The sequence below is a fragment of the Erpetoichthys calabaricus genome, chromosome 2 (genome assembly GCF_900747795.2).
Source record: "Erpetoichthys calabaricus chromosome 2, fErpCal1.3, whole genome shotgun sequence".
NCBI lineage: Eukaryota > Metazoa > Chordata > Cladistia > Polypteriformes > Polypteridae > Erpetoichthys > Erpetoichthys calabaricus.
In genome coordinates, this window is record NC_041395.2 from 303301966 (window position 1) to 303329039 (window position 27074).

The 27074-nt window shown below is 40.4% G+C and overlaps 1 protein-coding gene across 1 annotated transcript in view; it reads left to right on the plus strand.

Annotated features, from left to right (window-relative positions):
* LOC114645620 (VPS10 domain-containing receptor SorCS1) overlaps positions 1-27074 on the plus strand; it is a 1182623-nt gene that overhangs the window by 552674 nt on the left and 602875 nt on the right. Inside the window, 1 exon segment of the mRNA XM_051922161.1 lies at positions 16519-16586. Within this exon segment, the coding sequence (XP_051778121.1) occupies positions 16519-16586 (68 nt within the window).

The window sequence follows — 27074 nt, forward strand, 5'->3', positions numbered from 1 at the left end:
AATGTACAGGCTCCAAGTCGGGGGGAAATAAGTATACCCACACCCGCTCGGCGCCTCTCACCGGGGGCAACTCCAGAGTGGTACAGAGTCCAGCCCCTCTCAAGGAGATTGGTTCCAGAGTCCAAGCTGTGCGTCGAGGTGAGTCCGACTATATCTAGCCGGAACCTCTCAACTTCGCGCACTAGCTCAGGCTCCTTCCCCTTCAGAGAGGTGACATTCCACGTCCCAAGAGCCAGCTTCTGTAGCCGAGGATCGGACCGCCAAGGTCCCCGCCTTCGGCCACCACCCAACTCACACTGCACCCGACCTCCTTGGCCCCTCCCATAGGTGGTGAGCCCATGGGAAGCATTAATAATCCATAGTACCTAAAATTATGTTGAGCACAAACCTACAAACTGTTTTGAATTCTCCATTATTGTCATTACTATTTGATGACAATGTGTGTAAATGTGTGTGGGTGTATATATATATATATATATATATATATATATATATTGTGATGCCCAGGCAGGTACAGCCATCCTAACCCTAACACAGACAAGCTTATACACAAGTTTTCACATAGCTAATGGTTTATTTACATTTTTACTCCACAGCACAAGGTCGTCGCTTCCTTCAGTCCTCCACACAGGCTTTGTCCTTTTCCTCCCGACTCTGGCAGATGACTTCAGGTGCCCAACGAGCTTCTTCCGGTAGCACTTCCGGGTGTAGCAGAAGTGCTGACAAATAGGGCCCTGCAATTGTCCATGCACCCCCTAGCGGTGGCTACAGGCCTCAACAGGGTTGTGCTTCTATGCTCATGACCCATGGCCCCACTGGAAACCAAGGGGCCTGCCCTCTGATGGTCCCGGGGAGAAACTGTCCTTGAAATACTCTCTCCCCAGGTCCTTCTATTATCAGGGCGTCCTGGCTGGGTATGGGCCCCCGCCGTCTGCCACAATATATACATACACATGTTGTCATGTCCAGTCCTCCGGAACATTAAATGAACAACATGTAAACAAAACACAGACATATTCTTTGCACTCATTGGGATTTTGGCAGTAATTGATGCCAAGAAAAAGCTGCATGCAGCGTTTTTTTGACACACGTCCAGCCGAACGCAAGTGGTGCAGAAAAATGCTTGCGTTCAATCCACGGTCACCTGATGCCACAACTGGTAGTTAAATGCTCAGTTCAGAAGTTCCTGTGGACAGGACCTTACATTTACATTGATTTGCTTAGCTGACACTTTTATCCAAAGCAACTTACAAAAGAAGTAAACAATTGAGTAACATTAGACTAGGGCCTGTTTGCTCAGCAAGAGTAATAAGACAAATAACAAAAGTTGATTGCCATAAGTGAAATTATGTAATAACTCATAAACTTTCAATCATAGATTACAATCACTAAAGCAATTAAACTTAAACAAATTAACCAAGAATATAAAAATATTGCAAAGTTGTTTTTTCTTCATCAATTCAACAGATATTCACAGAACAGATGGGTCAATTGCTTCTTAAATAAAGGTGGACATGGGCACAGATGGCAGTGCCTTCAAAACAGGCAACCCTGATAGCAAACAAAGTTCCAAAACAAAATCCAAGAATGGCCAAAAAACAGAGCACAGAGGTCAAAAATCCAGTAACTACAAACAGCACAGAAATAACTCAAGAGAATCTACTACTCCATGAGTGCATTCACAATGAACCGCAAGGGACTGTAGGTTTCCCCAACTTTTACAGGGCTGAGGACTGACCCTTGTAGGTAATGGACCCATAAAAACATGACAAACAGAAAAAAATGCTAAGACATGAAAAAAAAAAAATTAACAATGTTAGCATAAGCAATGAACAAAAATGACACAAAAGAGACTTTTGAACTTCAACCAGGAGAGGGAACCCTGGCTGGAATATAACCGTCTTGGCTGCACCGAGACTGCTTCTGAACAATGAGGGGCGAGGGGAGATGCATTCAGGTGACATCATTTGAGCTCTGTCTCTCTTCCCCACTTTTTCCATGCAATTCTGCCACTACATTCCACCTCTCCACAGTGCAAATCCCTGTGGACACCCATCACAAAGCATCTCATTTCTTAGATTTGCACTGCGATCAACTTCTGGTGGTCAGCAGCAAGCCCACAACATCTGAAAGTGATATCTGCACAAGCAACGCAAGGAGTTGCTTCTTAAATACTGTAAGGTAACCTCTTCTGAGCCTGATTTTTCAGGTTCTTGGCTTACTGTGAGCTGTTTACCACAGTGCAAATCTGAAAAGTCAGACACTTCATGGTGTGGGTCCACAGCAATTTAGATTTGTGTAAAGATGAAAGACAGAACTGATAATTGCTTTCATTTTGACTTTCTGCCTGTTTTAAGTTTCTTCTCCCGGTCATCCGCTTTAAGCTTGGTTGCCTTACCTGGTGCAAGGCTAACAATCCTTTTAGAGATTTCAGTGGACGAAAACAGAAATGGTGCTCTTCAACTTTTGCTTTCTAGAGTTGGAATATTTTATTATTTTGTTATAGTAATTTAATCTGTACCTGTGTCAATAAATATGAACTTCAATAATTTTTCATGTGTGGGTAATATCCTTTGTAAACTAAGAGCTCTGGGCCAATGTACAACACCACAGCCCACTGGGTTAGGAAAATTGCTACAAGAGTGCCCACTCTGGTTCTAAGACAAATAGATAAAACATTTTTACCCATTAATTTTAGCTGATCAGCTCAGAGTGTTTCATAAAGTGAATTTCATTGTGAAGACAGCAAATTCTGATATGTGTTTGTATAATGGAGTATAAACAGCAATAAAATTGCCTTTCTGTAGTATGTGATCATCAGGTCCTTATGATGATAGGCTACACTTTGTAGACAAAAAGTGCATTTATCTGACCAGTTCAGCACATGACAAGTGTCTTTTAGCATATTTCTTTTAGTCATTAGGAATTGCAAATTAGCACGCATCTTTATCATTACCGAAAACAGTCCTTGTTTTGGTAATAATATATTAAACACATTAACTGTGAAAAGTTTAAACTCTCAGTGGGGAAGTGGTAAGATTTGCTTCCCCCACATCTTTAGAATCCTGGGTTCAAATTAAAAATCTGCGTGGAAAGTTTGCAATACCCTTAAGTGTTTAATTTTCCTCTTGCATGCTCTCTCAGACATTTTGTAATCTTCCTTGAATTAGTATAACTCATTTAATCCAATTCAAACTCCTGGGTGCTGGACCCTATCTAAGCATCACACAGAGTCCACCCACACACACCCACATGGGGCCAATGTGGTCACTAAAAAACCTAAGTTGCATGTCTTTCAGGATTTGGGAGGTAAACAGGAGTGCCCAGACACAAGGAGAATGGTCAGACTTGATATGGATAATCAAACCCAAGACGTGAGACAACAGTGCTAACTACTGTGGCACTGTGCATCCTCAATCTCTTTAAGATCCTTCATATCAGCCATTTCCCATGCATTTACTCCCCAACAAAACAGTACAGATAGAAAGCACTTGCTTAAACAACTAGCCCCTTTGGCTTTCGAGTGGGACAAGGCTGAGGTTCTCAAGATGAGCACAGCAGGAATGACCATTCAAGACCATCTTTTCTGCTGTGCTAATTCAACAGAGAAGTTCTGAACTAGAGAAACAATACAATACAATACAATTTATTTTTGTATAGCCCAAAATCACACAAGGAGTACCGCAAAGGGCTTTAACAGGCCCTGCCTCTTGACAGCCCCCCGGCCTTGACTCTCTAAGAAGACAAGGAAAAACCCTAGTAGGGAAAAAAATGGAAGAAACCTTGGGAAAGGCAGTTCAAAGAGAAACCCCTTTCCAGGTAGGTTGGGCGTGCAGTGGATGTCAAAAAGAAGGAGGGTGGGGTCAATACAATACAATACACAGAACAGAACACAAGTAATCCTCAATACAGTATAACAGTGCAAAAGAAATATTACAAATGCAGAGCAGAATTTACCAGTAGATTATATCATATAATACGATTCGGATTTGTTCAGATATGTACTGTACTGATATTTCAATCCCACTCTATCCTGCTCCTAACAACATTTCTATTTATCCCTGTAAATGACACATAAATTGGGCACAGAGATTCTTAAAATAGCAGAATCTACAAGAGAAACAAAGAAAATAATACTCAAGTTATATATGTGCATCACAATGTTTGTAGCAATCCATTTGAAAAAAAAAACATTTATTCCTGTAGCACATGTTCATACAAAGCATGTAGCTCAAAGTGCTTTACAAGATGACAAAGAAGCAATAACTAGAAAGGAAAAGCAAATAGAAATAGATTAAAATAAGAATGAATTAACGACATACCAACAATAATAGATAAGAATAAACCAGTATGTGATTACATACTATACATATACAGGCAATAGAAATAGTAGAGTCCTTATATGTAGATTCATTTCTAAGTCTCTAAAGATAAGTCCAATGCTATGGTCAGATGGTAATGGAGGACAAGTAACATTTAAAATTCTTCAGGGATGCAGTGCTGGAGAAAAAAAAGAAAACAAAATCTGCAGGGGTTCCAATGCCAAAAAACAGTTTGGCCTCCATTGGGCCTTTAACCTAACAGAAAATTACTTAAGTCACTCCTTATTGATTTATCTGCAGGGCTTTAAATGCCAAAAGACCGCTCGGCCCCTACTAGGCATCTAGCCTAATAGAAAGTCACTCCTTATTGATTTTTAAGCTTTGTCCCAGGAGATTTGATGCATTTCATCTCATGGACTATTTATATTATTTTATTTACTTATTTGCTTTTCAGTGTTCTTAGAGGTTCATCTACACTGTGACTGTCTGCTCCTCGCCACATAAATAATGTCTAACCACCCGCATCTACTCACAACTCTTAATAATAACGATAATATGTTTATTTATTTAGCACCTTAACATACATTTACATGCAACTCGAGGTGCTTTCCATAGATTAATCAACAAAAAAAAGATATACCACATTTACTTGGATTATTATCATTAATTGATACTATGATCATTTCTAATAACTTCTTAAATTTAGTCTGCACATAGCCTTAACTTGCATCCTGTGCGTACCACCGGATTTCCGCTAGAATGCAGATCTCTACTCTGAATAGAGGAAGAATGCAATCAAGCAGCAGGACATTATGTTTATAAAGCTTCCATGTTAAGCTAATTAAACTAAATACACAATTTTTGGAATTTATTGGCAATTCACAATTCACCTTCATTTGAAATCTGCAGGTCCAATTTTGGGGGTCTTCATAACAAGCACAGCTATAGTTATTAGCTACAGTTTTTTTTTTCAGCATATTATGGTATAACAACAACAGCATCATTTAAAAAAAAATATTGTCAACAAGAACTCCACAAACCATGAACATTTAATTAAGACGCCGCAGACGCTAGCAGAAGAAATGTAATTCATTAAAAATAAATGAACCTCCCAGGCATTCTGCTTGATGACATGGCCTACTGTATGTTCGAGAACATAGGCTGCGGATAACGCGCTGGAGTCATTTCAGCTGATCAGTTTCATTAATGTCATGATTGCACAACACATATCCTAGTGCTGCATTAAAATATGACAGGGTGTGAAATCATTAGAAATTAATGAGCTAGAAATTCACACCACTGCTTGACAAGCCTTCAGTTTGCCTCATTCACGAAAGAAGGAAGCATCTGATTCAATTAGAAAATACTCAGCTTTTTTCTTCAAGCTCAGTTCTGATCCTGGGTGGGCTCTATAATGTTCGGCTTCCATGATTCTTATTAACTACTGTCAATTAATATTTTTTTAATAGTGCAATTCACAAAATTTATCATCATAAGTTGCAAGTTCAGATAATAGTATAGCATAGTATAGTATAGTACAGTACAGTACAGTATAGTATAGAACCTAATAGAAGAACCTATCAGAGCACCCATTCATGCGATTCCTTTTCCACTTTGTTCAGTTTAAGACCAGGCTAGAATCTATCTATATATATAATTCACTAAGGCAAGACAACCATGGAAAGCACGCCGGAAGGGGGCGTGGATTCACTAAGCTGCCGACAAGTAAGACACCCATGGCGCACGCAGGAAGGAGCCACGGCCACCAACTCTAAGCCCATTGGATACGACGACAACTCACAGAGCCACGCCCACCAACTCGGACGCGACGCCTCAGAAAACATGCCGTCATTTCTGTTTGTCTGTGCCACAGTCCACATGCAGCTCTGAGCCACGATGACTTTTCATTAGTCAGCCTCAGTGGAACCTTGGTTCACACAGAGGCAGCGCCAGAGAGAGAGACAGAGGCACACACAGGCAGCGCGAGAGAGAGAGCCACGCACACACAGGCAGCACGATAGAGTCACACAAACACAGGCAGCGCGACAGAGAGAGCCGCGCAATCCTTTAAAACTGAGGTTAAAACACAATGAAGGAAGCAGTCTTTAAAAACCAATAAGCCCTGTGCCTCTTTTTCATTAGCGTCTCACCTGCTTCACCGCCCTGCAATAGTCGAGACACTTTCTCAGCAGCTGACCTTCTCTGTGCCTGACTCCACTACTGTCAGTCGCCTGATTAAAAATGGTGAACTCCTGCAATGTTACTATCTTGCTTGGCTTTTATATAAAGTTCGGATTTGTTGAAATGTTCCTTTTTTCCCCCCTGTGCTTAAAACTCATTTTAAAAAAAAGTGTTTATACAACTGCTGCAATGTTATAGAGAGAGAGAGGGCTGGCCTGCTTCTGAGAGACAGAGGGGGAGGGGGCTCGCGTGCTGCTGAGAGAGAGAGAGAGAGAGAGAGGGGGGCTGGGGAGGCTTGCGTGCTGCTGAGAGAGGGGGGGGCTGGGGAGGCTCGTGTACTGCTGAGAGAGGGGGAGGAGGCTCACGTTGGAATGCAGCGTGTAAAACAGTTTGTCGCGGATAATTTGCCTTTTACTTTAACACGAAGACAATTTCCTGTTAGATTTGCCTTTGCGATGACAATTGATAAGGCACAGGGCCAAACTTTCAAAAAGATGTGCATGTATCTGCCAAAACCAGTTTTCAGTCACGGACAGTTGTATGTTGCTCTCTCCAGAGTTCCAGCTTTTCATTCACTTACTGGTATGCCTGCAGGAACACGTGCAGCGAGCGAGAGAGAGCGAGCGACACACACATGCATACAGGCGCGCAAGAGAGAGAGCGCTGGACGCATAAGAATAATAATACTTCATTACATTGATATACCGGTGTTTTCAGTATTCAAAGCGCTATCCACACAGTGAGAAACCGGGAAGCGAACCCAAAATCTTCCACAGTCTCCTTACTGCAAAACAGCAGCACTACCATTGCGCTACAAGGCAGTTAAAGAATGCACCAGCCTCGATTTTGTTTTCACTTCTGTTTACAGCGATCGGATCGTAGCGTGCATTGTTGCAATGTTACTTTTCTTGGTGGCTTATTACATTACGGATGTTTCACATGTTAATTTTTTTCCCTGTGCTTAAAAGACATTAAAAAAGTGTTTCTCAACTGTGACTCCGGAACAACTCAGTACGCAAGCTATATTAAGTGTCAACAACGAAGACTCGCTACACCTTAATGAACAAGTGCTGAAACTTATCCCTACTGACGAAGTAACTTTCAGCAGTGTGGCCTCCATCGTCACAGACGATCCCGCTTTCAGTCACGGACAATTGTATGTTGCTATCTCCAGAGGTCCATCTTTTCATTCACTCACAGTAGTATCCACAAACCCACCCCATTTGGACAACTGTGTCGTTCAGCAAGTGTTCACCCATCAATACATAATTATGCGGTGTATGTTACGCCGCGGGTTGGCTAGTCTATAGTATTTCAGGAACATCACTTCCATTTAGTTCAATATTTAGGTATAGTGATGATTGCTGAACGCAGGTTCAGAGTGCTGCAACAAATTCACATGTAAAGGCAATTACAAATTTTACAAATTAATAATTACATCATTATTGTTCATAAAGACACAGCTTTATTTAAAAATATAGGCAAAGAAAGCAGATCCAAACTGATTAACATAAATGGAGCCCAGTAATATCTGTCCATTAATTCACAACAGAAGAGAGGAAAACAAAAAGAGTCCATTCAGCAGATTCTCTGGTGAAAATAAACCTCTGTGGGGTCCACAGTCATTAATAACAGACAATGACAGTCCTGGAGACCCCAGCCAACTATCTACCTATCTCCTCCTGGGCCATCTACAGTAAATTCTGTGCTGGATCTTCTGTTCTGAAGACTGAATCCTTTATGCTGATGATTCTAAGACTCCCTAGTATCTCAGATGTCTTTTCCATTGGTGGGAGAACAGCTTGGAAGGAGCAGTGGTAGCAAGTGCTACAGCAGGATGCTAAAACAAGAAACAAAACAGAGAAGGATTAGTAACAGTTCATAATTGTTATGATAGTTATATTTTTATACACATGATTAACAGACAGATGCAATATGTGCAGCTAATCAGGGTATGCTAGACTGAAGTCCTGAATCTTCCGCCTAGATTTAGAAGCAGAAACTGAACCGGCATCTCTATTAGTCTTCTTCTTCTTCTTTTGGCTGCTCCCGTTAGGGGTTGCCACAGCAGATCAACTTCTTCCATATCTTTCTGTCCTCTCCATCTTGTTCTGTTACACCCATCACCTGCATGTCCTCTCTCACCACATCCATAAACCATCTCTTAGTCCTTCCTCTTTTCCTCTTACTTGGCAGCTCTATCCTTAGCATCCTTCTCCCAATATACCCAGCATCTCTCCTCTGCACATGTCCAAACCAACACAATCTCGCATCTCTGACTTTGTCTCCCAACCGTCCAACTTGAGCTGACCCTTTAATGTACTCATTTCTAATCCTATCCATCCTCGTCACACCCAATGCAAATCTTAGCATCTTTAACTCTGCCACCTCCAGTTCTGTCTCCTGCTTTCTGGTTAGTGCCACCGTCTCCAACCCATATAACATAGCTGGTCTCACTACCGTCTCTGTTAGTATTTCCTATGAAAACCAGTAAGCCTAAATATAATTAGATTGTTCAAGAAGCTCAAGTTCTCTTGTCAATTACACTTTTTTTATTTTGATAACAAAGTGCGAACTGAATGTGGCTAAACCTTAAAAAACTTGGCCACCATCACTTCACGACCAACCATTGTAATCATGTTAATGAATTCCCAAAATGCCATCAGTGATGACATCACTGACAACAGCAATCAAAAATGATAAAAATAAAAAATCAACACACAAAGTCACTTAAATCTTGACAGTACCTGCTACGTTGCCTGCCCTCTAATGACCAGGAGACGCATTTCGTATTTGCTCCATGGCCACTCTCCATCTCTGTTTACCCCTGGATGGGTTCTGTTCCTGTGCAGTACCACAGTTTTTAGACTGACGTCCTTTTGCCCGTCTCAGTGTATAATAACTTTAAAAACTCTGTCTCTCTCACACACACACATACATACTGTGATAGAGGTAAGGCTTTCGACTTCAAACCCTGAGGTTGTGGGTTCAAATCCTGAAACTGTGTGACCCTGAGCAAGTCACTTCACCTGCTGTGCTCCAATTGGAAAAATAAAAGAAATGTATCCAATTGTATCTCAAATGTTGTAAGTCTCCTTAGATAAAGACATCATCCAAATAGTAAATAATAATAATAGTGAGGTATTCTCATCTTCAGTATAAGAATGACATATACAGAAGACAAACCCTTATTGTAGTGTCTGGTAAGCACTGTATTTAAAACAAGCAAGTACATTGTACTGTCACCTGCATAGGAATGATGTGATGTGCATTTAAATGATAGTATACTAAACAATGATGTGCCTGAAGGGAGTTTTTAGAGTATACTGATGGCAGATCTTTGTTGCTGGTAAACTCGTGAGTTATGCACTAGCAGCTACATTCTGCTGTCAGAATTGATTTGATATGATAGCGTTGTAAACAGTGGTGTGGCCAGAATGGGAAGACGTATATAACATCTTATAAAGTCTGTAAAAGGTACAGTAAGGACACTGAGGCCCTCAAAGTAATATTTATTAGTTAAAAAAAATAATTTATTGGTGCATACTTGTAAATTATAGGTTTCTGTTCAGAGCATGGCAGACAGTATGGTATAGTGGCTTAAAAACTCAACCTTAAATCCCAAGGCTGGAGGTCTAGTGTTCATGTCAGACTCAATGGGTGATCTTCAGCAAGCACCCCCTGTGCTCCAGTTATAGAAATGTACAAGTAAACAAGTGTGGTATAGCTGTGCACTTGTAAGCTGCCTTGGGTTTTGTTTGCTTAAAAACACAATGCGTGCCAAGAGTAAACAGGCAGATAAAAGTGTTGCTCTCTTCTCTGTTGCCAGTCATTTATAACACTGATTAGAAGACGAGCCTCTCATGAATTTTCAGTCACAGCTTTATTTGCCTTTCATACTTAACTGATTCTGAAGCAAAATCATTTTCAGTTTTTGGTGGTAATGGTGACTGCTTAAAGACATTGATTTAATAAAAACAGACAGAGATGTGATAATATAATAGAGAGCACACACAATGCGCAAATCTAATACCAGAGTGTCTTACAGCATTCCAATATCATCTTTGTGTTTCAGCTAAATAAATGAAAGAAACAACTTCTCAACTTGGAAATCCGTTTATCCTTGAAGAAAATTAAAATCTGGGCAGTATATAGTTCAGCACGGTGTATGTGTGTGTTTCCACACATCCTCAGGCCTTCCTCCCACATCAGAGAACAGAGCAGTTTCGGTGAATGAGCAGCTCTAGACAGGCCTTTTGTAAGTGTGATGTCCCTGAATGAGCCCAGCGATGGACCGACACTCCATCCAGTATCGTTTCTTGTCCTGTGCCCGATGCTGCCGGGATGTGGAATCGAGTATGAAAATGTGTATAAAAGAAAAATTCAAACACCGAATACCAGTTTATAACAGTTGGTGTATGCACATTTCTACACAATTTATCTTTATAAGTTACAGTTTCCTTGTAAATGGCACCTCGTCAGTCGATTAATGGCTACGAGCTCAGCGGGCATGACGGAGTGAAGCTTAGCTGAGATATTCCTGCCCTGTTGACAGTTCTCTGAGAAGGTGTCAACATGTAGTCGATATAAAACAATGGAAAAACAAAATAGTTCTTCAGTGCAAATCTGCAGTATTGGCCTCCTTAAAAGGTATCTAAAAATTAGTCTGCGCATCATATCCATTACTCTTGAGGTTTACTGTTTGTTATGTTAACACACATTATAGTAATGTATTGATGATATGAATTATTTTGCACGTGAGTCGTCATTTAGCTAATTTGGCTGTATTTCCTAACTTGATCAAAGGTGTCATCATTTCCCAATTTCTCTAAAATGTTGCTCACACATGGATCAGAGTTGTTGTAAATATACACAAAGTTTTCTTTCATAAATCCTGACTTTGTTTAGATAGATAGATAGATAGATAGATAGATAGATAGATAGATAGATAGATAGATAGATAGATAGATAGATAGATAGATAGATAGATAGATAGATAGATAGATAGATACTTTATTAATCCCAGGGGGAAATTCACATATTCCAGCAGCAAAAATATTAAATTAAAGAGTAAAAATAGAAAAATAAAAGTAGAAAAATACACATATATATACAGTCATACACGGAGCTGCTGAAAAGGCTATGCTAAGCACATGGCCATTTAGGGCCTCTTTTTGTGCATTTCCAAGTTTTAAAAATCTGAACCCCATTTCCCTGAAACCAGGAATTGTATTAAGTGCAGTTGAACTGCTACAGAGAAGTATACCACCACAGTGGTAAAGACTGCAGCAATAGAAAACCAGAATCACTGATGTAGCCCCAACACCCTAAGAAAAAGAAACAGTAGAAATGAAGAATTTGTATTTCACTAGCTTCCCGTTATCTTTAACTAGCTGTCCCCTGTGGCTCCATCCACGTAATAGTGAAAAATGACAGTGAGAAGGGCCCTGCCCGGCTCCCTACTCCTGATGTTCTGCTTCCCCCTCCCCTCGGCCCGTGGCCTCTGTCTCGGATTAACACGATTATATCGTGCCTACAAGTAAACTAGGATTCTTAGCGTGATGAGAGAGAAGTCTGTTGAGTAGTTCTCTCGTGAAAAGCAGACAGACATACAGACAGACAGATTTTACATATATAGAGATGTGCACAGGTGTTCTTTCAATTGTTTTTTTTATTTTCCTAGTCCAAGAATCTGATTACTGCATTCAGTTTTTAGAAATTAAGCCTTCTTTAAAAGTCATCATTTTTATGGGGCTGTTTGTGCTGCCATTTTGTATTTTACATGCAACACCATTTTGTTTGCACTGTTGTTACGACAAGCCACGCAGTTGCTAGTTGCACGTCCTCAGAGGTTGTAACCCTTGACTAACAACGAAATGGGTATTAAAGATCATTAGAAAAAAAGTATTTCCCATCCAGATTTGCAGATCATAAAACCCTTTTTTCATACCTGCTTTTGACCATTTCAAAACTCTTTTTCATTAGCGTTTTTCAGCCTTGACTTGTGTTTAGTTTTTGAATATGATTTATGTCTGTTGTATTGGCTGTGGTTGAGGTGTTGATTAACTTCCCAGCTTTGACTTTTATTTCGGTACTTGACTTTGTCTCTTTTCCCAGTCTCCATCATAAAATACTCCTTGCTATCTTGCTTAGCACAACAATAGAACCCTCCTTTAATTTTAATGTTTATTTTGCATTTTGTTTCGATATTGTTGTTCTGAACAAGCCTTTTAAGGTTCTGTTTCGGATTGCAAATGATCTAAAACCGATATGCTATTGTGCAGATGTCTTTCCAGATTGTGTCAGACAGATGCAGTTTAATATATGGATGTGGATTACTCTGCTACTTCACATAATCTGTGAATTCATCACCTCTATAGAATCTGAATCAATATTTTTAATCTTATATAGTTTTATAATCTAATACAAGTATATTCTTATATGAAATTATAACAATGAATTATTAAACGTAAGGATAAGAATTGAATGCAACTAAAGGGTTAATTAAATTTTGCTTTAAGCCTAGCCATGTGAGGCTTTAGAGGAGTCACCAAGAGAACTGCTAAAGTTAAAATGAAGTAGATGTGTAATGAACACCCCCCCCCCTTAAAAGATGAGGATAAACTAGTGATAAAACCCAAACACCCCCATTTTGGTTGATAAGATAAGATCAATGGGAAAATCCATAGGGTACCCCTATTAAGGAAGCGATGTTTAGAATAATGGAAGAACCGACTTGTATATGAAGTTACTGGTGTCTATAGACGATTGGTTAAAATGATACAATTCTGCATATTAAGAGTAAGATGACGTGATGTATTAGATAAGGTAATGGTAATAGTAAAGTATAAAAAGGAATGAATTGTTTAATTAATTGCTCACTCCATGGACTGAAACATTTGTGCATATCAGTGTACAAATACAGAATCCATCCATCCATCCATATTCCAACCCGCTGAATCTGAACACAGGGTCACGGGGGTCTGCTAGAGCCAATCCCAGCCAACACAGGGCACAAGGCAGGAACCAATCCCGGGCAGGGTGCCAACCCACCGCAGGACACATACAAACACACCCACACACCAAGCACACACTAGGGCCAATTTAGAATCGCCAGTCCACCTAATCTGCATGTCTTTGGACTGTGGGAGGAAACCGGAGCGCCCGGAGGAAACCCACGCAGACACGGGGAGAACATGCAAACTCCACACAGGGAGGACCCGGGAAGCGAACCCAGAAATACAGAATTGTTCTGCATTTTCATCTAACTCCATGACTGACTTCTTTGAATATAGAGGAAAGTTTTTTCCACTACATTTCCCGGTGGTAAGGAAGAGAAACTGCAAAAGAAAGATTATAACTATTGGTTTGAGTGCAGTTGATCATTGCTGGATTTGTATATAGAAATCTGTGGAGATGAGAAGACACATACGATGTGCAGGGTTTAGATACAAAACAGTTGTTACAAAAGAAATGTAAATGCTTTCTGAAATGTTTTGATTCCATGTCGATTTTCTGTTCTTTAAAGCATAAAATCTATGTCACCTTATGACTGAAAAAACAGGAGCTCAGCTGCAGTGTGAACTTTTAAAAATCAAACGCAGGGTTGTATGTGCCGTGCTTCAGTGCGAAGTGGGGTAACAATGTGCAGTTGCTGAAAAAGAATAACATCTGAAAAGACTAAAGAGGACCGAAAAAAAATAGAATAAATCAGAATAAATTCAAACCAGATCATAACTAATAACTAACTAGGTATATCAAAACTAATTGTGTCAAGAAATGCTACTGGGGATCCTTTATACCAACGGCAATACGTCTGCATGATGCTTAGTCATACTGATGTGTGTCCAGAGCAAAAGTGTGTGAGCCCATGCCTGTGTCTGTAGTGTGCCCCCCAGTTGTTACAATGCTTTATTTTTTCTTTTTTCTTTCTTTTTAGTCATTCCGATACATTCAGACTATATTGTGTGTGCATGTGCATGTTAATAAATTCATTTATTTAATGAGCTTCTTTAAAAGCCCAAATAATCCCTGGGGTAAATAAAGTTATATCTATCTATCTATCTATCTATTGTGATCATCCAGAGGGGGTTGTAGCACTTCAAACTCAAGACACAATTTCATAGACACAAATTCTGGTATAAATAAAAGGTTTATTTAAAAGGTAAAAGGTTTATTTATACAAAATACCTTGAACAAAAGTTTTAAACAAGCCATTAACTCTTTCAGGGCTGATGTCGGCTTTTGTCAAAAGGAGGAGTTGTCGATGGTAATCAACTATAAACTGTGACAAAACCAACCATTATGTTTTAGTTGGACTCTTGTTGCTAGAAGGAAAGTTAGATTCATTGGTTTGACCGAGATCTCCTGTGCTCACATGAGTAGCAAGGCGCAAACAACGGCAAAAATGGCACTGACATTTGGCAAGAGATCAAATCGAGTGCGTAAAGCAAAATACTCTGTGGAGACATTTTGCCTATTATGTCTGAACTGGACTATGACTTGTCGGACTCAGATTTTGATACAAGTGATTGAAAACGAGTGTGAGGTTCCAGCTTCAGCTGATTGGTCCCCAGCTAGTCGTTGTACTGACAATGTTCGCCAGGGAGGACTGCCACTTAACAATGATAAGGAGGTAGAAACCAGATTGCAATGCACCACAACTTTGTCCCAGGCACACAGACAGCCTACCACACATTCTTGGCAAACTGGCAGTCACAGCATGCAGTATGCAGCAACAGAGGTTTTATGTTGATTTCTGTGTGAAACCATTGCTTTTCAGAAACTGTTTTTTGAAATAAATATTCAGCCCTTAAAGAGTTAATCAAGCACAAGACAATTCTTCTCTCTTCTTTCTCTGGTTAATGGTTAATGGTTAATGGTACTACCCCATAGCATAAGGGACCACAGTTTAGAACAGGTCTATTGACACTGTCTGCGTGGTATATGTACTATATGTTCTACTTATAGGTACTGAAATGTTATTGTAGGTATTACAATTTTCTGCCACTTCCAAAACATGAAAAAGACAAAACACTGCTGTATGTTTTCATGGAGTGAATGTGTCCTGCACTTGAATAGCGTCTTGTCCAGGATAAGTTGTGACTGAGATTCCCCACAGCAATATACTGTAAAAAGCATTTCAGAAAATGAAAAAAAAATGGATGGACTATTTGACATTTTAGGCAGTAAAGAGGTGCTCCTGATTTCCGTGAATTGCATGTTCATACTTTAAGTGTCCATGTACAGACAGACAATGAGGTAATATCGGTAGAACGCAGGAATAATAGCTGTCCAAAGGCATGAGTTTAATTCTCAGCCTGGCCCCTTTCGTTCCCCCAGTTATGTGCATGTCTGGTTGACTAACCACACTTAAATGGCCTGTGAAGTTGTGTAGAGTGTTTTCTGTTTGATTTATACCTACAGTAAATCTGTATCCTGCAATTACAAATTGCATTGGAGAAATGGATGGATGGACGGAGGGGTGGGAGGATATAAGTTGTGTTCTATGATCTTTCTCTAAATGCATAAGCACAAAAGTTGGTATGCATTTTTGTGAATCCTGCCCTAGGTTAAGAAACTACAGCTGAGTTCTTTTTCTTTCCCAAGGGCAGATTTATAAAAGCGGTTTATTTCCGTTTGTTCTGCATCAATAGCCCTAAGAGAATCTTGATATTTAATGAAGTGGACTTCAATTCTTCAGTGTGGCATTAGCCTTCAGCTAAGAGAAGTCCAGTCTGTGTAACTTCAAAGCAGTGAATGGTCCCTGACAACTTAACTCAAGATTTCCTCTGAAGCCAGGAAGTTGGGTATTATAAATATAAAATGCTACAGCGGATTATCAGGTCTGCAGGCAAGTTCTTAACAAAGCGTGATTCATGTTAATGTGCTTATCGTTTCATTCCTGAACACTGTGACCACTTTAGATAAATGTTAACTGTACCCCCCACTCCCCCCGGGTAAGAGTCTTGGTAGACATATTATGTCCTAATGGAGATTTTTGTATGTTTTACAGGTGATTCTAATCTTGACAAAGCTGTTTGACTTCAATCTGGGAAGTGTCACAGAGAGCTCTTTGTGGAGGTAAGAGAATCCTGTTGATAACTTTCAAATTCAAATTGTTTTGCTGGGTTTTTTTTTTTTTGCTGCTTCTCCATTGCTTAGAGATTTATATACTACAAAAATAGACGTATGAAATGAGACAAGAATATTTGTTTATCAAAAGACTGTCCAGCGTAAAATTAACAGATGGAAAGTGAAATAAAAAGATAATGCAAATGTTCAAACACAAAGTGGCATTACTTAACATACAGTATACATAACATGATGATAAAACTGTGTGTGTTGATTATTCAATTTTCAATTCAGTTTCACTGTCAAAAATCAGTTTCATTTACACACATACACTCACAAACACATACTTATTCAATATATATACTATTAATTTGAATTGGATTATATGTAATATTTATGTACAATGTAATGGACAGCCGGGTCCCATGCCTGGCAGGGATGCCTCTGCTACATCTGTTCTGGGGGAGCAGCTATGGACAGTTCAATACCTCCAACGGGATGCTTGGTGGCAGCCTCCCTGGCGGACAATGATTCCCCAACCTAGCGCATGGCTCCATGGGAGATGGAGTCCTCCATAGCCTGGTTGGGGGCACAGATGGCCACTAGGGGGAGCTGCAGGGAGTCAGCAGCCCAGCTGGATGTATTTTCAGCCCCACCTGGAAGGGCAATTAGGACCAGGTGGTCAAGCACCTGGAATGCTTCCCGGTGGGATATAAAAAGGGCCAGCCACCATCATTCGAGGAGCCAGAGTTGGGAGGAAGGGGACAAAGCTTGAGGAGGAGGAGTGGTGGTAAAAGGGAGAAACTGTTGGTGTGTGTGACAAGTGCTTTATGGACTGTGTATTGCCTGTGGGTCACGGGGAAGACATGCGCCCACGGGTGAAGAAAAATAAAAGTCTTGTGTGTTTATACATGCCTCTGTGTCCATCTGTGTCGAGTCGGGCACCTATATAGCGCCTTTGTTACAACACATACAGTATATACACATGTTCATATACAGGCTTACCCTGAATTAAAAACAACTGCTTTACACAAATTCAGACTTGTAAAGAAAGTGTTTTTATTTTACCCTTTGTCATCTTATGAATCACAAATAAGTTGTGGCTTTATGGTTATTAAGACAGAGTCTGGGAGGATTTCTAAAGGCTATCACAAGCACCCATTCATTTCATAGTCATTCACAGTACAGTACATCTCACTAAAGCCTGCCAGACACAGAGATAGTGCTGCATTCACACACTGTGGTTGGGCCAATGTGTCATGCGTGTTGCTCAAGTGTTTTCTCATATTATTGTGAGCATCATGGCTTCAGAAAAGATTGAGAAAGAACTGAAAAAACCCAAAGTTGAGCAAAAGTCATTTCAACCAAGATGGCTTACGAAATAAAACGCAATTGGCAGGAATATGCTTCTAATGACCTCCAGCAGGCCACTGGTGTGAATGTCTCTGACCAAACAATCAGAAACAGACATCATGAGGGTGGCCTGAAGGCCCGATGTCCTCTAGTGGGCCCTGTGCTCACTGCCCAGGACCGTGGAGTTCGATTGGCATTTGCCATACAATACAAAAATTGGCAGGTCCACCACTGGCACCCTGTGCTTTTCACATATGAGAGCAGGTTCACTGAGCACATGTGACAAGGGTCTGAAGAAGCCATGGAGAACGTTATGCTGCCTGTAACATCGTTCAGCATGACCGGTTTGGTGGTGGGTCAGTGATGGTCAGGGGAGGCATATCCATGGAGGGACACACAGACCTCTACAGGCTAGACAACGGCACCTTGACTGCCATTAGGTATCGGGATGAAATCCTTGGACCCATTGTCAGACCCTATGCTGGTGCAGTGAGTCCTGGGCTCTTCCTGGTGCACAGCAATGCCCGGCTTCATGTGGCGAGAGAATGTAGCCAGTTCCTGGAGGATGAAGGAATTGATACCATTGCCTGACCTCCTCGCTCGCCTGACCTAAATCCAATAGAACACCTCCTGGACTTTATGTTTCGGTCCATCCAACGCTGCCAGGTTGCACCTTAGACTGTCCAGTAGCTCAGTGATGCCCTGGTCCAGATCTAGGAGGAGATCCCTCAGGACACCATCCATCGTCTCATTAGAAGCATACCCCGACATTGTAAGGCAAGCATACAAGCATGTGGGGGCCATACAAACCACTGAGTACGATTTGGAGTTGCTGCAATGACATATCGGCAAAATGAACTAGCCTGCTGCATCATTTTTTCACTTTGATTTTCGGGGTGTCTTTGAATTCAGCCCTCTGTAGGTTGATCATTTTAATTTCCATCAAACTATGTGGCCTCCTTTCATTCCTAACACATAACCTAGTCCATATAAGTAGAGATATTCAGCAGGATTTTTTTCCCATTGAGATCTGATGTGTTTTCAAAGTGTTCCTTTAATTTTTATGAGCAGTTATATATATATAAAAAAATATATAGTTATATATATTTTACACTGCTCAAAAAAATTAAAGGAACATATATATATATATATATATATATATATATATATATATATATATATATATATATATATATATATATATATATATACAGCATATATAGTATCAATCAATATATGCAGTATCTTTCAAGCAATGTATAAATCTGAATGGATGTTTTCAAACTAATTTATTTATCCAAAACAATTCATCTCAACCAAGGGGCCAGGCTGAGATTTAATATACTGTATATATAAGAATGGATCTATACAAAGCAATGTATTGTGACGGGCAGCCATAGCCATTACTTGGCCGGGAAACCAACTGCATGGAAGGACTGGGGGAGAGAGCATCAGCAGCTCTCCTGGGCGGCTGTGGCACCATGGATTCCTGCACAGTTTGGCACAGTCGTTTTGGGTTCCATGGGGGCTGCCAGAGGGAGCTGCAGAGCCCTACTCTGTGCTCTCATCATACCTGGGAGTGATTCCAAGTCCGATTAATGAGCCACCTGGAGCACTCCCAGGGCCATCATTAAAGGTGCCGCCTCACTCCATTCGAGAAGCCAGAGTCGGGAGGAAGAAGGATGAAGCTTACAAGGGAGGAGTAGAGGTGGAAGGACTGGGAATTGGCAGCTAAAGAAAGGACTGTGTTGTGATGCCTGATGTACTGTACTGTACTGTACTGGGAAGTGAAGAGAAAATGCTTCCAAGCTGAAGAGTAAATGCTTCCAAGCTGTAAATAAATACGTGTTGTGTGGCAATTTGTGTCTCTGCCTGTCTGTGTCGAGTTAGGGTGTCTGTACGTGCCCTGGTATTCCAAAATTGATATATATCTCAATCAATGTATCTCAACCAATGTATATATCTGAACGAATGTATGCAAACCAATGAATATATTCAAAAAAATGTTTCTGAAGTGATTTATTTATCTGTACCAATTTATATATGTATATATGGCAAGTGCAGCTTCAGACTGCACCACCACAAATGTTATCACCACCAGGTGGCAGCAGCTGCAGTGAACAACCAAGTCAGTCTGTGTTACAGTAGTTGAAAGATCAACATGTCTTACGTGATAAAAGGGAGTTGATTCTCTATAAAGGACATTTAAACAAACACGGAGAGGCATGTCATTCTTTTGGAGGGCTGAAACTCAAGAGGACTGGTGTGTGAGGTGGAACCTTAATCTAAGTAAGCGATGCTGTTGAAGGTATACTGGTCTGGCCAAAGAACTTATAAAAAGTTTAAATTGCATTCCTTTGTTAAACCATACTGTAGAGCATATATATTTTTAATTGGTTAGCTGAGAGCTTTTTGGGTTTTTTTGACACCAAGAATCAAACATTGATCATAAAATATATAGAACAGGAAGCTGACATAGTGGCTAGTAGTTTTAAAGGTCTAGAGTCCTCTCCAGCCAGTCACTGTCTATGTGCAGTTTGTGCATTTTCTCTTATCTACATGGATTTTGCCGTACACTCTTGTTTTCTGCCTGTATTCCAAAAATTGTGTTTTTAGGATAATTGGTTGCATTAAGTTAGCAAAGGTTTAAGTTAATGTGGGTGTGTGCGTAAGTGGACAGATATTTACGCACATTATATACATATATACTGTACATACTGACTTCATATATATTAGATTTGACATCATATTCATAATTTACTTTATTCTCAAAATTTATTTTATATATTCATAATTTACATTATACACAGCGTATCAATTTTGACTTTATACATTCTAATATTTTTTATATTCACCTGTTGGCATTCCATGCATGGTTTTACACACACTTTTGCTATGTGGATAAAGGGCTGCGCAGCCTGAAAATGGCACTGCATATGAATGAATATACAGCTGTAAGATCATGACCGATAAGAATGTTCAAGGCGATTTAAGAGTGAGGAAGCTTTATATAAATATTTCTAATGTGACTAATTTTGATTATTGCTTATGAGGTTAATATTTAATGATTCATTGTTAATTTATGGACCTTATGAAACTTACCGCAGCATTAATCTTAAGCAAACTATAGCATGTTTTGAAAACACATATATCTAGAAAGATGTACAGTAACTTTATTTGATTTTGGTAACCATTACATTGAAAAGTGCTTCAGAGTGTGAATGCCAAAAATGCCAGTGTGCCTGGGCATTGCTTTCAGGTACTAAATCTTATTAAAAACTCCTTGGCTTTGCAGTAGCTGTCTGCTGGTCCATTCTTGATAGCATCCATTCAATTAAAGGCCAGAAGATTGTTCAGGCTTGATATATAAAAGTTTCAGAGCTGGCTCATTCTTACAAATTTGGGGGCTTGCAACAGTTGTCACCAATGGATGGCTCATTTTGTTCACAATGAATATGACTGCCACAAACACATTAGAGATTAAATTCTCAGTTTTCACTCGTGGGTCCCAGAGAACCCACCAAGGTGCTGTGAATCTTCACCCTGAGCTCGTGATTTGGTGTGCTCATTCTCTTATTATTCAGATTTACTGCTGCAGAATCCTAAAAGATTTATTTTTTTCCAGGAAGCTGTACATTGTTGTTACAGCTTTTAGTCAATGTTAGTGAATTAATTTTTCTAATTCATTGACTCCTTCCCTTTCATATAACTGTTTGTTAACAGTTTTCTTCCTTGATTGTCTCTCTTAAAGCTTAGAAGTAACAAAAGAGTCAACACCACTGCAAATTATAATGTGTTTTAAGGATGAGCTCGCTTGTTCTGTGCCCCTATGCATCCATCAACAAATTACTGCTTTAAGGAATTATTTAATTAAAAACAAGCGAAAGAGCAAAGTTTTAGCAATTAACTTTGGATAAATAAATATGTTTCTATGTGTACAATTTGCAAAACAAACATCTTTCAGTAAAATAAATGAAAGGAAAAAGAGACAAAATAACAGCTGTCAGAGACAGCCGGGGTTCTTGTTTGGCCGGGACGCCTCTTCACTGTATGGACCAGGGGAGCAAGCCTAGGGATGCTAGATGGCAGCCCCCCTGGGTGGCAGTGGTGCCTCGGATTCACACAGGGCTCCATGGGAGATGGAGTTCTCTACAACCCTGTTGGGATCCTAGGGTGCCGCCAGGGGGTGCGGCAGTTGTTCTGGAGCCCTTGTGGGCGGTTCTTCCACCACACCTGGAAGTGCAACCGGAAATAGGTTATCAAACACCTGGAGCACTTCCAGGTATGCTACAAAAGGAGCCAGCAGCCTCCACTCCAGGAGCCAGAGATGGGAGGACGGAGACAAAGCTTGCCGGAGAGGAATGGACGAGATAAAGAGAAGAAAAAGTATTGTGTGTGTGCTTAGTGCTTGTTGGGAATGTGTTGTGCCTGTGGGAAACGGGGAAGGCGTTGCCCACAGATGAAGAAAATAAAAATAAAACAGTTGTTTGTTTTATAAGTGTGCCTCCTGCATCTGTATGTGTCGGGTTAAACGCTGGTATAGTGCCATCTACTGTCACACAGCATAGCTATTTAATTTGGATTACATGGCAGGATTTGGTCACTGATCATGGATTTGGTTGGAGTAAAAAACCAGTGGCCAGGGTGGGCACCATAAAAATGTCTTCTGAAGCCAAATTGGATACAAGTTGTTTAAAGGAATACTCCACCCAAAAATGATATTGTTTATGAGTTACTGACCAAATATAATTTGTAATAGTATCCGAGAAAAATTGTTAATGCGGTGTCTGTGGTGAGCAACGCTGTACAACAGCGAAAAATTCTTGTGTTACTCATGTCACATAATGCACACGTCAAGTCATCCAGTCATATGCTTATAACATTCCAAACTCGTATATTTTTACCAAAATATTGTTAAATAAACCACTTCCAAAAGTGTGGATTACGGAACATGAGTAACATTTTTTAATGGGATGTTTTTAACATTGTTTGCTGTAGTCCAGCATTGGTCACCATAGACACCAATTCTATCAGAAGCTGTCATATCTCAATTCTGCATGAGAAAACGAAACACATTTTTTTTCTTGGCCATCACTACAAACTCCATGGAGTATTAACTCTATGCTGGAAAGACCAGGGGAGGGGGCATATCCAGAGCATTACCTCCCCCAGAGTGCTAGGTGGCAGCACCCCTGGGTTGCAGCAGTGCCTTGGACTCTGGCAGGGCTCCATTAGAGCTGAAGTTTGGTGCAGCCCTGTTGGGTTCCATGGGCGCCACAATGGGGTGCTGCAGCTGCTGCTGAGCCCTTAATTGAAGCACTTAAGCCACACCCAGAAGTGCTTCCGGAAGCAGACCAACGAGCACCTGGAGCACTTCTGAGTGCCCTGTAAAAGGAGCCAGCAGACACTTCTCTGGGAGTCGGGTAGAAGAGGATGAAGTTTTCCAGGAGGAGTGGAGGCAAACAAAGAGAAAGAAGAAAAGGGAAAGAAAGAAGGGAAGTGTGGTTTTGACTTGTGCTGTGACTGTGCTGTACACGTGGGAAATGGGGGAAAATGTTTTCCATGAGGAAAATGAAAAAAATACAAAGTCCCACATCTGTCTGTGTCTGGTTTGGGTGATGGTGCACCCCCGGATGATCCACAATATAAAAAAATTCTTATAGTTTAGTTCATTAGGTGGTCAGTGGTGCTCTAAGGATGAAAAAGGGCCAGGACTCTGCTACACCTTTCCTGTTAGGGTATGGGTTAGAGTAATATTTTGTTCTTGTTGTGATTTGTATATAACATCCTGTAACATTAAGTATCTAACATACAGGAGACAGTCTGGAAGGCTTCTGGTCTGTGAAGTCCTATCCGTATTTCCCTTCACCATCAACCTAGTCACTGCGGAGGGCTGGCACCCTGCCCGGGGTTTGTTTCCTGCCTTGCTGGTCTGGTGTCTCTGGGCCATCTTAACGTATGGGCACAATGGGCACTGGCCAGGCCCCAGGAGCATAGGAGCCCACAATGTTTCTTATGCCTATGTGTGTTTCTGATTTGCTATCAAAACAGTGGCCCCAGCAGACTACTTTGCACTGGGGACTATGATGCTGTTATGACAGCCCTGTGGTTTCTCGGCTATCAAAGCAGATAATCTTGGAAATATTGTGAATATTTTGCAGAGAGATTGTTGGAAAAGTGCTCGGCCAGTTTCTGCATTTCACTGGGATTTCGTTGGATCTGAAAACACCAGCACTATAAGAAGTCCAAAGTGTCTATGTAAATTTGGCTCAGTCAAATTCCTTCCTTCTCTCTCCTTCCTTCCAAATTAGTGCAGTCCAGAATAATTTTCTGCGTGGTGTCTGGAATAGAAAGTTCAAAAAAAGACCTGCTGTCTTTCACATGTGTGACTGCCCTCTGCATTGGCCCTATTGGCATCTTTGTCACATTGGCAGCAGGGCAGGACGGCTCCTTCCTTGGGTAAGAACACCATTCAATTTAATAATTTGTTTACATCCATATTTCTCCTCCTATCTGAGATCAATCCTATCCCTTTCTTCAAACCCACTTTCAGACTCTGAATTGACAGAAATATATTCCTCACTTTCTGAAAATTCTTCATCTTCCAAAGTAGCTTCCATCTCTTTTGAAATGATTTCTAAGGCAATCTGGGCAGACATTTTCTTTTGCCATAATGATTGGTTTTTCAAAAGATACCACATACACAGAGCTATTTATTTGTTGTATTCCTCCCCAATTCCATTTCGAAAAAAAATTAGAATGATTAGTATGATGTGAATAGGTGCTGCTTGTGAAAGGGAAAGGTAGTGGCGGAGGTTGGATAGGTATGGAGGAATTGATGGGGATGTTCACAGTTGATGGTGATGCAAATGGTTGATCTGAAGTGATTAAGTTTTGGGTATTTGGAAACACTGCCTCTGAATAGATGTTAGTGACGGTTTCCACAACTGCATTGCTCCTAATGTATTATGTTTTTTAGAGGGTTCACAGTATGACAGTATGTACTTGATAAAAATTGACATGTTTGGCAAAGAAAATGAGCCAAGGGATTTGAATCTCAGCTTTATTTTTATTTTTTTTAATTTAATAAGAAATGAAAATGGGAAAAACACCACACAAGTATAAAGCTCCACCTAAAACAGCCTTGTAATGAGCTTCAATGGTGTCAGAAGTGGGATGAGGATAAAAACTTTGAATACTCTTGAGACTGCAATTGACCTGCTAGGCTCTTCTGAGGTGTTGCTGAAGAGTCTTGAGGCTGAGATTTGGGATCTGGACTGCTGTTTGCAGCATCCATATTGTTGGGGGGTGGAGGGTAGGGGGCGGGGCATCTGAGAGACTTCTATCTCTGCAGCTCCACCAATGCTTCTCCATTTGCTGAGGACCATTCGTCTTGATATGAGAGTGCTGGCTGGGCTTCCGGCTCAAGGAGCTGGGGAAAAGTGTGGCAGATCAAGATGCTACTGACCCCAGATGAGTCAGGTGAGGCAGGGCCAGTGGTGGCAGATCAAGATGCTACTGACCCCAGATGAGTCAGGTAAGGCAGGGCCTGTGATAAAACTGTACAGGCCAAGGATGAGGCAGATCGCAAAGCAATGGAAGGAGAGTCTCACAGCAAAGATCCCAACCTTGAACATTGTTTGCAGTGTCATTTCAGTAAAGGAAAACAGAAAAGGGGTAGATCTGCAGCTCTAGGAAAGAAGGTTTGTGTGCTCACTTGTAATCCAGAAATCACTGAACAGAAGTGCAACATTTAACACCTCTGCTGCACTGCATGTCAATGTGCCACCTAACAACAAAGTGCTCAAGATCCCTGCTGATGTGCTTTTGTCACTGTGTAAATGACTACAGCAGAAACAAAGATCGTCAAGCCACAAAGAGTTGTGTGCCATGTCAAAAAGTTGGAAGTGATCACTAGGGACACCGACTTCAAAGGGAGGGTTATGTAACGGTGATGGAAAGTTGCATCAGCCAGCAATGAGTCAACGTTAGAATGAGCTGGTATTCCATCACCAGCAGCAAGGGTGTCTATAAAAACGGCAAGCCTGCAAAGTCACTAATAGAACTCCATCAAATGTGGCAATAGCAAGTGGTCCTTTTAAGCAAAGTGAACCACGAAAAAGTGTCATGTAATGAGCAGAGGATCCATTGTGGCACTCAGCACAAATGTTACAGTATTACAGTACTGGAGGAGACAAGTGTAAGACTAGACTACGGCAAAATAATAAACAAAAATAACAAATCCTGCCAACAGAAGCAAGTGTAAAAGCTGCAAGAAATTTCAATATACAGTACAATGCCTTTAGCTTTAAAATGTCAGTCTTGTAGGTCTGATGTTAAATCCCATTTGTGTCAGGACTGCAGCTATGCCTCTTCTCTGCTAGCATTTTGTTTTAAATTTTTAATTTCCACTAATCCATTACCATTATCATTGTTTGCAGTTTCTTTTGTGTAAGTGCTGTCTTCCCAATTCCTTATTCACAATTTAAATGTAATAGTTATAAAGTTCTAAATTTACAAGGTCAGGTCCACCACAAGGGTTTGTCCTGCCAGCAACAGCAGTCACCTGAGAGGCTTATTTAAGACTACAGTTGTCATAGCCTTGCTGCTTTGGGCTTAGATTGCTTTGCGCCTTTGCTAATGACCCCCTATTCTTTAGCTGGTCCTGAATTTAAAGATCTTTTTTGTAGTTATCTAGTTTGATGTGTCTCTTTTGAGATTTTTTTTGTCAGAAACGTCCAATTTTAAATTATTCTCTTTTATCTTAGGATTTTACTACAGTTGCTAAGTTAACTTTATACATATTACTGCTTTCTAAAGGTCTAAGATTTTTGTCTTCCACTATTATTTTCAGTTTCCATACTCTTTCTCCTCTGTGTTAATTATTCCTTATTTTATTTGTATTATTTCAGTTTGGTATCTTTTCTATTTTTGGTGTACTTTTTCAGTATTATTATTATTATTGCTATTATTTGATTCATTTGTCTCATTTTTGAGGTTTTTTTTGGTAATTACTTTATTTCACTTAATTAAATTAGCACCAGATGAATTTTGTCCAAGTCCATGTATGACTGGTTTTTGCTAATAATCATCATTTTGAATCATAACACATTATGATCTCTGTGTAAAATAAAGTGAGCAGGA